Source organism: Sycon ciliatum, chromosome 1 (genome assembly GCF_964019385.1).
Source record: "Sycon ciliatum chromosome 1, ocSycCili1.1, whole genome shotgun sequence".
NCBI classification, from domain to species: domain Eukaryota; kingdom Metazoa; phylum Porifera; class Calcarea; order Leucosolenida; family Sycettidae; genus Sycon; species Sycon ciliatum.
In genome coordinates, this window is record NC_088643.1 from 29,510,056 (window position 1) to 29,522,084 (window position 12,029).

At 45.3% G+C, this 12,029-nt stretch overlaps 1 protein-coding gene across 1 annotated transcript in view; it reads left to right on the forward strand.

Annotated features, from left to right (window-relative positions):
* Window positions 1-12,029, forward strand: part of LOC135826813 (GPI inositol-deacylase-like) — a 39,194-nt gene that overhangs the window by 22,081 nt on the left and 5,084 nt on the right. Inside the window, exons 8-13 of the mRNA XM_065339438.1 lie at window positions 511-607; window positions 1,392-1,441; window positions 5,650-5,760; window positions 6,894-6,926; window positions 8,602-8,654; window positions 9,682-9,748. Of these exons, the coding sequence (XP_065195510.1) occupies window positions 511-607; window positions 1,392-1,441; window positions 5,650-5,760; window positions 6,894-6,926; window positions 8,602-8,654; window positions 9,682-9,748 (411 nt within the window). The remainder of the gene's footprint in view (window positions 1-510; window positions 608-1,391; window positions 1,442-5,649; window positions 5,761-6,893; window positions 6,927-8,601; window positions 8,655-9,681; window positions 9,749-12,029) is intronic.

The window sequence follows — 12,029 nt, forward strand, 5'->3', positions numbered from 1 at the left end:
GTCTTTATTTCGGCTACCTTTTTCACGACTGTGAAGATGAAGGGAGGGACATTCGTGTATGTGTGACTCCAACATTAGCGTATGTGTGGTTAACTACACTATTTGAACGTCTGCCCGCATTGAGGTGCGTGTCTTGTAGGCAGCATTCAGACAAGATAGTAATTGCGACTCCGGCGATACTTGAATAGTTGGTTGCTCCCTACCGGAGAGCTCGTGCTTTTTCTTTCCACTGGCTTGACATTTGAGTGACTCACAACTACCATCCAGAGCCTATGAGAAGCCAATTGAATCATTGGCTTGGCAAGCTTGCTAGATATGCATCACTCCCCACTCAGTACACAGTGGATAGCAATTACTCAGTATGAGTTCGGCACATGTCAAATCAAGTAATTACTTATGGGACAGGCGCATGTCTAATCAAGTTTGCAGAAACACTGCTGGTTCCCATGCAGTAAGATGGTTCAACAGCTTTTTGTGTATTTCATTGTTGCTGCTTTTTCCTATGTCCAGGGTGGAGTAGTTGCACGGTCACTGCTAACCACCGACCTCTTACCCAGCCACTCGATACACACTATTCTAACATTGGCTTCTCCCCATCAAACTCCAGGTAGGGTTACCTTCTTCCCACCAAACTCCAGGTAGAAGTTGTTTGGGTTCTTCAGCTTGAAGTATACATATTTGTAATAACTTGGCCACCTTATGCTTTGAAGCAAACGGCAGGTTTCTTTTAGTGAACACATCCTTCACTGCAGTGTGACTAAAGCCCAAAGGGCTATGACTAAGACTAAAGCGTCGTGGCACGGTTACGATTACAATCCATGCGTGCCCAAAGAGCCTTAACGCGCATTCAGACTTTCACGGAAAACAGCAATTCGATTCGTATTAGGTTGTGTCATGCCTTTGAGTGCTAATCGTTTGACCTCACAGTTCAAAGTAACTGGCATGTACGCCAGTACGCACCTAATACACACTGAAAAATGCGTGTGGAATATCTGTTCTGACGCGTTTCTATACGTTTATCGCCCAAAAAGCCAACAAAAATACGCACAAACGTGTGGTTTCATGCATACCCGCACCCGAGAGCAAACACCTTTTAAAAGCATACCCTGCAGTGCTGCAAACAGTGCAAAGGCAAAGGATGTTGAACTTTACCACGTAAGCTCAAATAAGGTGCTTGCGCCAGCCTTTGTTGCTCGTTCTGTGGTGTCATTTGTTTTATTTCTATGCCAGCCAACGAGAAGCACCACTTTCTGTGAAAGGACGTGCAATGCAATGGTGATGGAGAGAGTCTTGTTTGATGAACTGTTGGGAGATACGCTATTTTTTTTGTAAACCATCATAGATGCGCTAACCCAGTGCTATTGTGTTATTGTGTGTTGTGTGCTGCATAGCTCTGGCATTGGATAATCAGCTGAATCAGTTCTACACCACTGTCAACCAGGTACAGTACATGTACATGTTGAATTGCATTGAGCTATCTGCTGACTGATGATGGATGATGGACTGCACGGCTAGAAGTGCTGCGGTTTAGCGGCTTTCTTGCTTGAAATACTATGGTGCACATGTATCAGTGCTGCCAACCTTCCGTATTTTTCCGTATTTGTACGGAAATTCACTCCTTTGTCCGCAGTACGGAAATTGATCGAAATTGTACGGAAAACTGAGAAGTATGGATCAGCTGACTATGAACCAGGTTTTCTACATGTACCGTAAAGTACCGCCAGAGCGCCCCACCATCTCATCCTTTCGTGGTCGTATTGTGTAGGTGGTCAGCTGTCTGTGGGTCATACCGTACTTCCCCACATATGAGTAATCGGCTGAGTAAACCGTACTAAGAGCGAGTTTTGATAATGTCGGAATGAGCGAAAAACAAAACGAGTTTTGGAAATTCGATTCGATTTTGAGCTCGCGTGCAGTCGATCGAGACGACAGAAAAAGTTTTTGTCACCTTTGTTCTCACCTTGTTCAAGTGGCGGCGACTAGTTTGAAGAGGGCAGGAGAACATCAATCATGAGCAGTCGGAGACTAAGTATCGATGCAGTCGTCGGTCTGGACGACGCCAGCTTCGCGGAGCTGCAGGATCTGGACGAGGACTTCTTCGGTCGATCCTCAGCGGAAGCGGCAGGTGTCGACAGCTCCGACTCAAGCTCCGACGACGACGACTATCCACCGGCAAAACGCTCCCGCCTGGCATCGACAGCAGCAGCCATCGCCGTCCCCTGCAGTGACGACGATGAGTACTTCTCTGAATGCGAAGAGAGCGGCAGCGATCAAGCAACTGCACAAGGCTAGTCTGAAACGATACGTGTTGGGCCAGTTAGCTCGCAGCATTTTGCCAAAAAGTAGTGCTGACGAGCGCAGGACGTTCTGCCATAATTATACTAGGTGTCAATGTCTGTGTCAACGTAAGCAGTTTGTCGCATCATACACTAGTGTCCTTCCAGCACCTGGTCGAGGAAGGAGTTGCTGAGCTGCCTGCACACCAAGGCAAAGAGCCAACACCATGGCACGCGCTAACACAGGAAATTGTGCAAAAAATTGTTCGTTTTGTGGAGGTGTATGCAAGTGTGCACGGCATGCCAGAACCAGCTGGTCCTCACAGTCACCCGCATCAACCATCTGTATACTTACCAGCAAGCTACAACAAGGTCATGTTGTACAAACAATGCAATGAAGTTCTAAAAGAAAGTGGTGTGCGTGAAGTCGGTTATCGTTCATTCCGGCAGGTGTGGAAGACGCATCTTCCCCATATCCGCGTCATGAACCTACTCGGAAAAGGAAATCTCTCCTTTTCTCTCAACTGAACCTGATGACGATCTCTCTTGGGCGTGGTTCATGTGATTGACTTCCTGAAATGGCCTGTCAACTCCACCAGCCAATGCTCAGAACAGAAACGGTGACATACATTTCCTGAAATGCTGAATTTGTATGTGCTATACTTCAAGTATTGATTTGGACCATTTCTATGTGTCATATGGACCCCACATTTCGGCTGCAGAAGCGTCTAGTCATAGTAGATCAAAAAATTAAAAAAATTAATTGACCCAAAAAGTCCTTATAATTATAGGTTTACTCAGCCCATGTCTCATATAAGTGCGCATGCAAATTTGCTGCAAAAAATATTTTTGGCTGTGTAAACTTTTTCGGGTAGAAGCCCATGCACTTATATGCGCAATAAAGGTTTGTCTGTGTTCTAAACAATGGTGTTATCACACTGCTTAGTGATATATTCAGCTCCCGCCTTTTCACCAATAGTGTTCACATATAAGCACATGCGCTTGTAATTGGGGGGTGCGCTTATGTCCGGACATAAGCACATGCGCTTATATGTGCGGAAGTACGGTACGACATGAACCTTGTGCACATATTGCACGTTTTGCAGTCAATCCGTACCTTCGAGCGGACACAAGCTCCACACAAAAACCTGCCAAGTGTGACCTTAGTACACTAAGATTCTTACATCGTACAAACTTCGTTGCACTCTGCCATACGATTTTCCTTTCTCTGGCTGTAAAATCAAGGTGGGGCACTCTCGCGAGACGGGGCGCTCTGGCGGTACTTTACGGTACATGTACATGACTATGTACATAATTGCATGCAGAGCACATAAAACTGGCCACACCCTTTAACACCATTGTTGGCTGTCCTACACTAGGCTACAGTTCGCGTGACGCATTACTTCCTGGGACTAAGACCATGTACGACTTACTTAGCACCCCGTACAGTATCCTGAAGTCTACAAATGTCGCAAAAAATACATTAAAAACTCTGGAAAATACGGAAATTCAGCAATCCGAGTACGCAAATCAGACCGAGCAGGTTGGCAGCACTGATGTATGCACGTGCATGCATGAGAGTTTTCAGAACACTTTGCGATCACACACTGACACCAGGACTACGTTGTGAAGGAAGGTTTCTGTATTCTGACTCTTGGAGTTCATACACTGTAAAAGCAATGTTGCAGTAGCCATCAGTGAAGATGCAGGTTGTTATACTCTACAGCTCATTGCAGCCCCAGTACAGCCCAGTACGGGTCATTGCAGCCCATTACAGCCCAGTACAGGTCATTGCAGCCCATTACAGCCCAGTACAGCCCAGTACAAGGCTGTTTTAAAAGTGAGGAAAGGCAGCTACCGGTACATGTAACAGGAATGATGGTGAAGTAACTTTTGAAATATTGTACTTCGAAGTAGTGTTGAAACGATCTCACCGGGTACTCGTTAGCTCGCTCGCCAGAAACTCAGCTCGTTTGTGCGGCCAGCTCGTTTTCACTAACGAACACCGTACACCGTACTCCGTACACATGGCAGTACATGTCGACCGGGGAGTCGTAGAATATTTTACGACTCCCTGATCGAGAGTCCAGTCCCACGCAAAGTGAAAATCACTTGCAGTTACAGTGACTGTATACCTTCACGGCATGTCAACACTGAGTTGTTTCAGTTGTCGTTGCAGCTTTGGTGGACTCCACTGATGTCTTGTTCCGCATCTGCTGCCCTGTCAAAGTACATGCTTCTGTCAACTTTCTGAAAGTTACGCTCAGTCGTTTGGATGTTTTCTCCCGCGATGCAGCGAAGAACAGGGCTACTTGTGATCTCTGAAAACAGTCTATTCTTTCAAAGGCTGCTCAACGACGGTGCTGAAAAGACATCTCGACACCAAACAGCAGTCCGATGTGAAGCAGCAGCAACCCCAAATGCCGGCGGTGATAATTAAATTACCGTATTATCTCTAATATAAGCACAGTCTCCAATAATAGCACGTCTAAAATAATAGAACACCTTGGGGCGGTATTCAAAAAATAAAGTGCTCAGTCTCCATTATAAGCACACTGTGTAAATTCGTTATCTGTACCAGCGAAAAACCCTGAAATGTGTGTGTCTGACATAAATTTGGCATGGCAACATGCCTCTGAAATGAGGTTGAAATAATAATGGAACAGTCTCCAATAAAGGAACGTCTCCATTAATAGCACGGGGCGGAGGTACATTGAAAAAATAAAGGACCGTGCTTATATTAGAGATAATACGGTATGTGAACCAGCTGAAAAAATCGAACTTAGAAAAAAGAAACTCGGATGTTGAGCCAATAATAAATGTAGAAAGGAAAAGGAAATATAGATACGAGTTGAGAGTGACTCTCCATCACTGTAACCAGATACTATATACAGTCAGAAAGTGCAACAACTAGGCACAAAACTGACAGAGTACTTACAATCGACATTCTTTGTTCCGTTGGGACTGTAGCTTGTGCTCATTTTCGTTGCGCTTGCCTTCCCCTCTTTGGTCTTTCCATAACCTTGAACCTTCCAAGTTGGAAGGCTGTCGGTTAGCGCTACGGAGAGGTGTTGAAGTTAGGTGTCAGGACGTCGAATGTCTCAGTACTCTGTCAGTTTTGTGCCTAGTTGTTGCACTTTCTGACTGTATATAGTATCTGGTTACAGTGATGGAGAGTTACTCTCAACTCGTATCTATATTTCCTTTTCCTTTCTACATTTAGAAAAAAGATATTTAAAAAATCATATTTGCCACATCAGTGAAACTCGTTAGCTCGCTTGATAGCTTGCTCGTTAGTGGAACTGATCGCTCGTTTGTTATAGATACGCTCGTTTCAACACTAAAATATTGCTTTGCGGTTGATGCATTGCAGATCTGGAGCGAACGCACAAAGTCTGGTAACTTGTCGGATGTGGTGCTGGTGTCCTTAGCTGGAGGCCTGCGTGATGAATTGATTCCGGCTGTACACACTCCCCTGACAGGTGTAAGTCATGATTGTGTGTACTCAACTCTACTGTACACATACTACACACTAGTAATAGACACTAGTAATAGACACTATGTATGTGTTGTTAGTACAGTGCACGGTAAGAAGGTACTACAGTCAACTTCGCTAATAGGGAGGTTTCGCTCTACGGAATTACGTATGAAAATAACGTAGGAACTGCACAGAATTTTCATATAAGTAAAAATCAGAGCTGTTGGGTTTCGCTCTACGTGATTTTTCCACGACTGCTAAACATGCGTTGTTGCTTTGGAGACGCGTTGGCTGCATGCGCCCACCGCATGCACCATGAACCGAAACCGCATTTTCCATTATATTTTGCACGTGGTGTACGGTGTGTGTACCTTGTGTTTCGCGCGGCTTGAACGTTGCCATGAACAAATGCGGAAAATGCGAAAAAAATATTTCAAAAAGTCCTACGGAGGACCCAACGTAGGAAACAGCTTTCCTACGGAAATCCGTAGAGAGATTTACGTATGAAAGTTGCCCTCGCTCCCCGGCACGTACGACATACGGATTTTCATACGTAATTACGTAGAGCGAAACCTCCCTAATAACGACTGCGGATATGACGACAATTCGCGAATAACGACAGAATTTCCATGTCCAGAGCAAAGTCCCATCCAACTGTAATACATATAATGAGACTTCGGGTATAACGACACTTCGCGAATAAGGACACTTTTCTGATGCCCCGCTGAGTGTCGTTATAAGCGAAGTTGACTGTACTAAGAACATCTCTCCCCTTACTGGCACTAGCACGTCAACATCCTTAGCAATGTGCACGCATCTGTATTATACATACTGCAGTATTACACTATCTTCCTGGGTCTTCAGCGTTGGTTGTTGGTGGTACTGTTCTTGCTGTTGTTGCTTTTGCTGTTGCTGTTGGTCTTGGCAATGTCAGCCTCCTGCTCTGCTTTCACGCAAGTATACACCACTGCCCAAAACGGTCTCACGGCTACAAATTCTTCCGAATGAAATAAATAAATGTTATCCAAATTTTCGGGCCAGGCCCACACTGCTGCTCACAAAAGAATACTAGTATTAATATGCATCCTGCACTGATCTGCTCTCATTTGCCTTATTCTGGATTGTTTGTGCCCAGGTAGCTAGCTGCTGGCAATGTCTCCATCAGTAAAGTGGTAAGCAATACCCTGATGTACATGGTAATCATCCTACATGCAGTACTTTGCAGAAAGTTAAGACATGCTTGCCTTCTTTCACATGCTATGGAAGTACAGCACCGTGTGCACATCAAATGTGTCACATACCGGTCCTGATAGAATATACTGCCGCCTGTATTGTCTCGGGAGTCTAGTGTTTTTTGCATTGGCGATGTTTTCTGGGATAAAACCACCTCTTCCCTCTCTGAAAAAGAAACCTGAGATTTGCCATGCAGCTTATAACCGAACCAGGGAGTCATACAAACCCGGGGAAACAACGTATGGATCACTTGTGCACAATCGTGATTGATTGAGAATAGTCCGACTTGCTCTCTGCTTTTAACCTTTTGCGGTGCCAATGAAATCAACTCACCGCGCGTGAAATCATTTTACCTATCTGTAAGAAAACTCGAATCCAGTCGGCTTGATCGCCATATCACTTCGTAATGAAGGGAGCGCGCTGCGCAGAGCACTGTGTTAGATCGGAGATCAGAGTTGCTCTCGGGATTATGGACTCTTGAAATGGAAGGTGTATGAAGTTACAATATCGCCTAAATTCAAACTTCAAAATTCTCCCAAAATTCTCTCTGCAGAAAAAGGAATATCAGCGTGAGTTATTCCAATCCCATGAACACTTGAAGACTATCCTTCAGCTCATGAAATGTTTGCAAGTGAAAGTGGAAACTCAATGTCAGAACTAGAAGTAATTTTATTCAAACCATGCCATGCACAATGAACGCCTACGTCCACGGAGTCTTGCTTAACGTTAGGAGGTGGTTCATGAGCATCTGAATCGCAATCAGAGGTGTTTATGTGCGTGCATGCGCGCGTGCGTGTGTGTGTGTGTGTGCATGTGCATGTACATTTGGGCGTATGTGCGTGTATTAGAGAGGTTGTGCATAACAAAGTTTCGTAGCGTTCGACGAATCTTGCAATAACGAAAAGGGATACAAAAGTTTTGGTTGATTCGGAGCTTGTGCCAAAGTGGGGGCCTTCAAGTTACTTCTAGTATGACAATTACTGTCAATTAGGTCTGGATAGTCATGCTAGATGCTAGATGCTGGAAAGTCATGCTAGATGCTGGATAGTCATGCTAGATGCTGGATAGTCATGCTGGATGCTGGATAGTCATGCTAGATGCTGGATAGTCATGCTAGATGCTGGAAAGTCATGCTAGATGCTGGATAGTCATGCTAGATGCTGGATAGTCATGCTAGATGCTGGATAGTCATGCTAGATGCTGGATAGTCATGTTAGATGCTGGATAGTCATGCTAGATGCTGGATAGTCATGCTAGATGCTGGATAGTCATGCTAGATGCTGGATAGTCATGCTAGATGCTGGATAGTCATGCTAGATGCTGGATAGTCATGCTAGATGCTGGATAGTCATGCTAGATGCTGGATAGTCATGCTTGCACCCACCCAGTGTACAGCGGTACACAAGTGCTGTACAACACTGTACATCACTGTATATCACTGTATATCACTGTGCAGCAGTACGATGGTTGCAACAAGAATAGCTTCTGTTGTTGAGCACTTTTTCCGTCCAAAATTGACGTAGTTCATACGACTTTCGTTACTCCAGGTGGTGATGGCGAAGTCTTACGAATCTTCGTTGCGCCCAACCTCTCTGCTGTGTGTATGTTCTGTAGATCAGTGCTGTGCCTCATGTCTGGCTGTCAACCGATCACCTTTGCATCATGTGGTATGTACTAGAGTGCATGATGGTGGTATGTACTAGAGTGCATGATGGTGGTGTGCGTCTATGTACTGTGTTACACCTGTTTCTTACATCATTGCGGTCATTTTTCTCATTGTGGAAATGGCCAAAGGTGAGTAGATCACATGTGTCGTGTACACACACTACAAACTGAATTCAGCGCAAAACTGCTTCTAGCACCAGCATGAATCACAGTAGTGCCCGGCTTTGACGATTTCCTGAACATACAACATACCCATCGACTTCTCCTCAGCACATCAGCAGTCTTGTGTGGTTTTCAAAGTGTGACGGCTGCAATCTTGGGAGGATGACGGCTGCAATCATGGGAGTATGACGGCTGCAATCTTGGGAGTGTGACGGCTGCAATTTTGAGAGTGTGACGGCTGCAATCTTGGTGGAACCGTTATCTAGTGTACCCTTCAACAGTTCTCTTAGAGGCTCTCAGAAGTTTTTTAATTTTTTATTTGTTATACTATGTGCACATCCCTACAAAGTAATAGGGGTAATAAAAGAGACAAAGACAAAACACAAAGACAACAAAGGAGTAGTAGGTGCTACAAGAGCTGTGCCGGTCAGGCGCAGTGCACTCCTCCGACCATTCCGGTTTCGGAATCAACATGGACTGTGCGGGCCAAGGGGGTATACTATGAATGATAGACTTATGAGAGCATCTGAAAATGCAACAGAAATGAGAAAGAACGGACTCGGATGGAGAGCCAAGGATAAATTTATAGTAAAGAAAAAAGGACCAAGAAACTACAAGTTATGCTATAGTGTCCACTAACACCACCAGTTACTTAACAATCAGCTCATGCGATAACATTGCAAGACACTGCCCGACGGTACTGACGTTCTACAACTAACTGTTAACTGGCTAACAGCTCTAGCACATCTCGGATGCGCACTCCAACAGCCTTCCAACTTGGAAGGTTCTAAGTTATACATCCAACATTGAAATTAAGCTTTTGTGTCTTGGCCTGTTGTCTTCTGTTGAATCACTATGCGCTGACAGGTGCAGACAGTTAGTGCTGGCATTGACCCGTATGCTACTTCAATTGGTCGACACCAAGAGCAAACAGGTATGGTATTGGACTATTGGTACAGATTTTGGGCATTGTACAGGGTATGAATATTGTATAGGGTGTGGGTACTGTACAGGGTGTGGGTACTGTACAGGGTGTGGGTACTGTACAGGGTGTGGGTACTGTACAGGGTATGGACACTGTACAGGGTGTGGGTACTGTACAGGGTGTGGGTACTGTACAGGGTGTGGACAATGTACAGGGTGTGGGTACTGTACAGGGTGTGGACAATGTACAGGGTGTGGACACTGTACAGGGTGTGGACACTGTACAGGGTGTGGACACTGTACAGGGTGTGGGTACTGTACAGGGTGTGGGTACTGTACAGGGTGCAGTCGATGCGCCAAGCCAGCTGAGTGGGTCTTTTTATTTTTTTCGCGCGAAAGTTTATGTGGTGAGCTGTGTTGGTAAAGATGAAGATGTCAGTCAATGAAATTTGCTATATTTCTTGTGTCTAACCAACCCTGTACGGATCGAACTGACGATTCCCGAGTGCAACAAATGTCCTGAAGTCTGCTCCTATTAGTTAGGTATCTAGAAATTTCAACTTGAGTGTCAAGTGAAGACTTTGCCAGTTGCAGACGAGGGAATTCTCGCTTCACGATTTTCCTGGTGTGTGGAGATACGTTGGAATGCCGACCCACCACACCCGACATGATGCTTCAGCAGGAATGCAGGTTGGTGCAGATAATTGCCTAATAATATAATTATGTCTAAGCGTGTATACCTTTCCTTTCGTTGCATGCTTGGTTAATCCGACGGCACGAAATTATAGACATTTCAAAATTAACTTCAATATTTTGGTCGTTGTATATCTTAGTATTCCCTGTCAGTTTGTGCCTTTTTGTCGCACTCGCCGACTGCATATGATCTAGGTACATTGGTACATGCATGGTGGACAGTTAGTCATAACTCGTAACATTTTGTCCTTATTCTTTTTATCCATGATTACATTGGCTCACCATCCGAGTTTATTTATTATATATTTTGAGAGGGCAATATGTAATGTACACACACACACACACACACACACACACACACACACACACACACACACACACACACACACACACACACACACACACACACACACACACACACACACACACACCACACACACACCACACGCACCACACGCACATACCATCACATTACGACAAAATCAAGGCAATGGCGTCGAAGCTCTATAATTTTCTTGTGCCGCGTGCTAGGAGCATAATGGCATTGCCCGATAATAGCACTTGGTGTAAATGGGTTCCCATGTTCACACACCATTGGACCATTGGACGCCCATCGCCGGAGGCGATGATAGCGATGCTACAGCAGAAGCCATAGCAGCTTGTGCTGGGATTGCACCATTCAACAGCTTGCAAGGCTGAAGAATTGACCGCCACTATTCAGCCTGGTCTACACCACACAGCTATGAAGTGGCTTTTTCTGGCCAGTGAATCCCTACTTTTTGGTCTTTTACACACACACACACACACACACACACACACACACACACACACACACACACACACCACACACCACACACCACACACCACACACCACACACACACACCACACACACACGCACACACCATCACATTACGACAAAATCAAGGCAATGCTGGCGAAGCTCTATAATTTTCTTGTGCCGCGTGCTAGGAGCATAATGGCATTGCCCGATAATAGCATTTGGTGTAAATGGGTTCCCATATTTGTGAAGTACATGTATTATTCGGTTGCTGGCTATCAATTGTGCTGTGAGCATAGCAGAGTGAGGTCTTCCAGCTTTGTTGGTGTTTGCTCTATCTTGTGTTTACGCTCTGCAGAAAGGATCATATGTAGTGCCTGCTCAGCATTACATTACATCCATTGCGTAGCAGCAATGAGCCATCCTTCCGCGACTTGGGTGGAATGACGTGCAAGTGGTGCTCCAGGGTCAACTTCAATTTGCCGAGCACGTATGCCGCTGGCTTGGGGTCAGCAGCTGGGTGCAAAGTCTTTGTATACAAATCGTGCACTGTCGTCAACAATGTGGCATCCTTGTCCAGCAATTCACGTGCTGTAGCGGCAATGACTATAATATTGGGGAAATCACTCTCGGCACCTTCCGTGCTGTATTGAGAGATGATGCTTCGCAATTGGTGGTCTGTTCTTGGTGCACTGTCGGCAGGGAGCATGTCAATTTGCTTTTGGTAGCAGCGTCTACAAAATCGACTCTCGTCTGAAATCCTGACGTTGTGCATGCTACGCAACACATGCTCTGCAAGCTGAAAGTTTGGTGACTTCC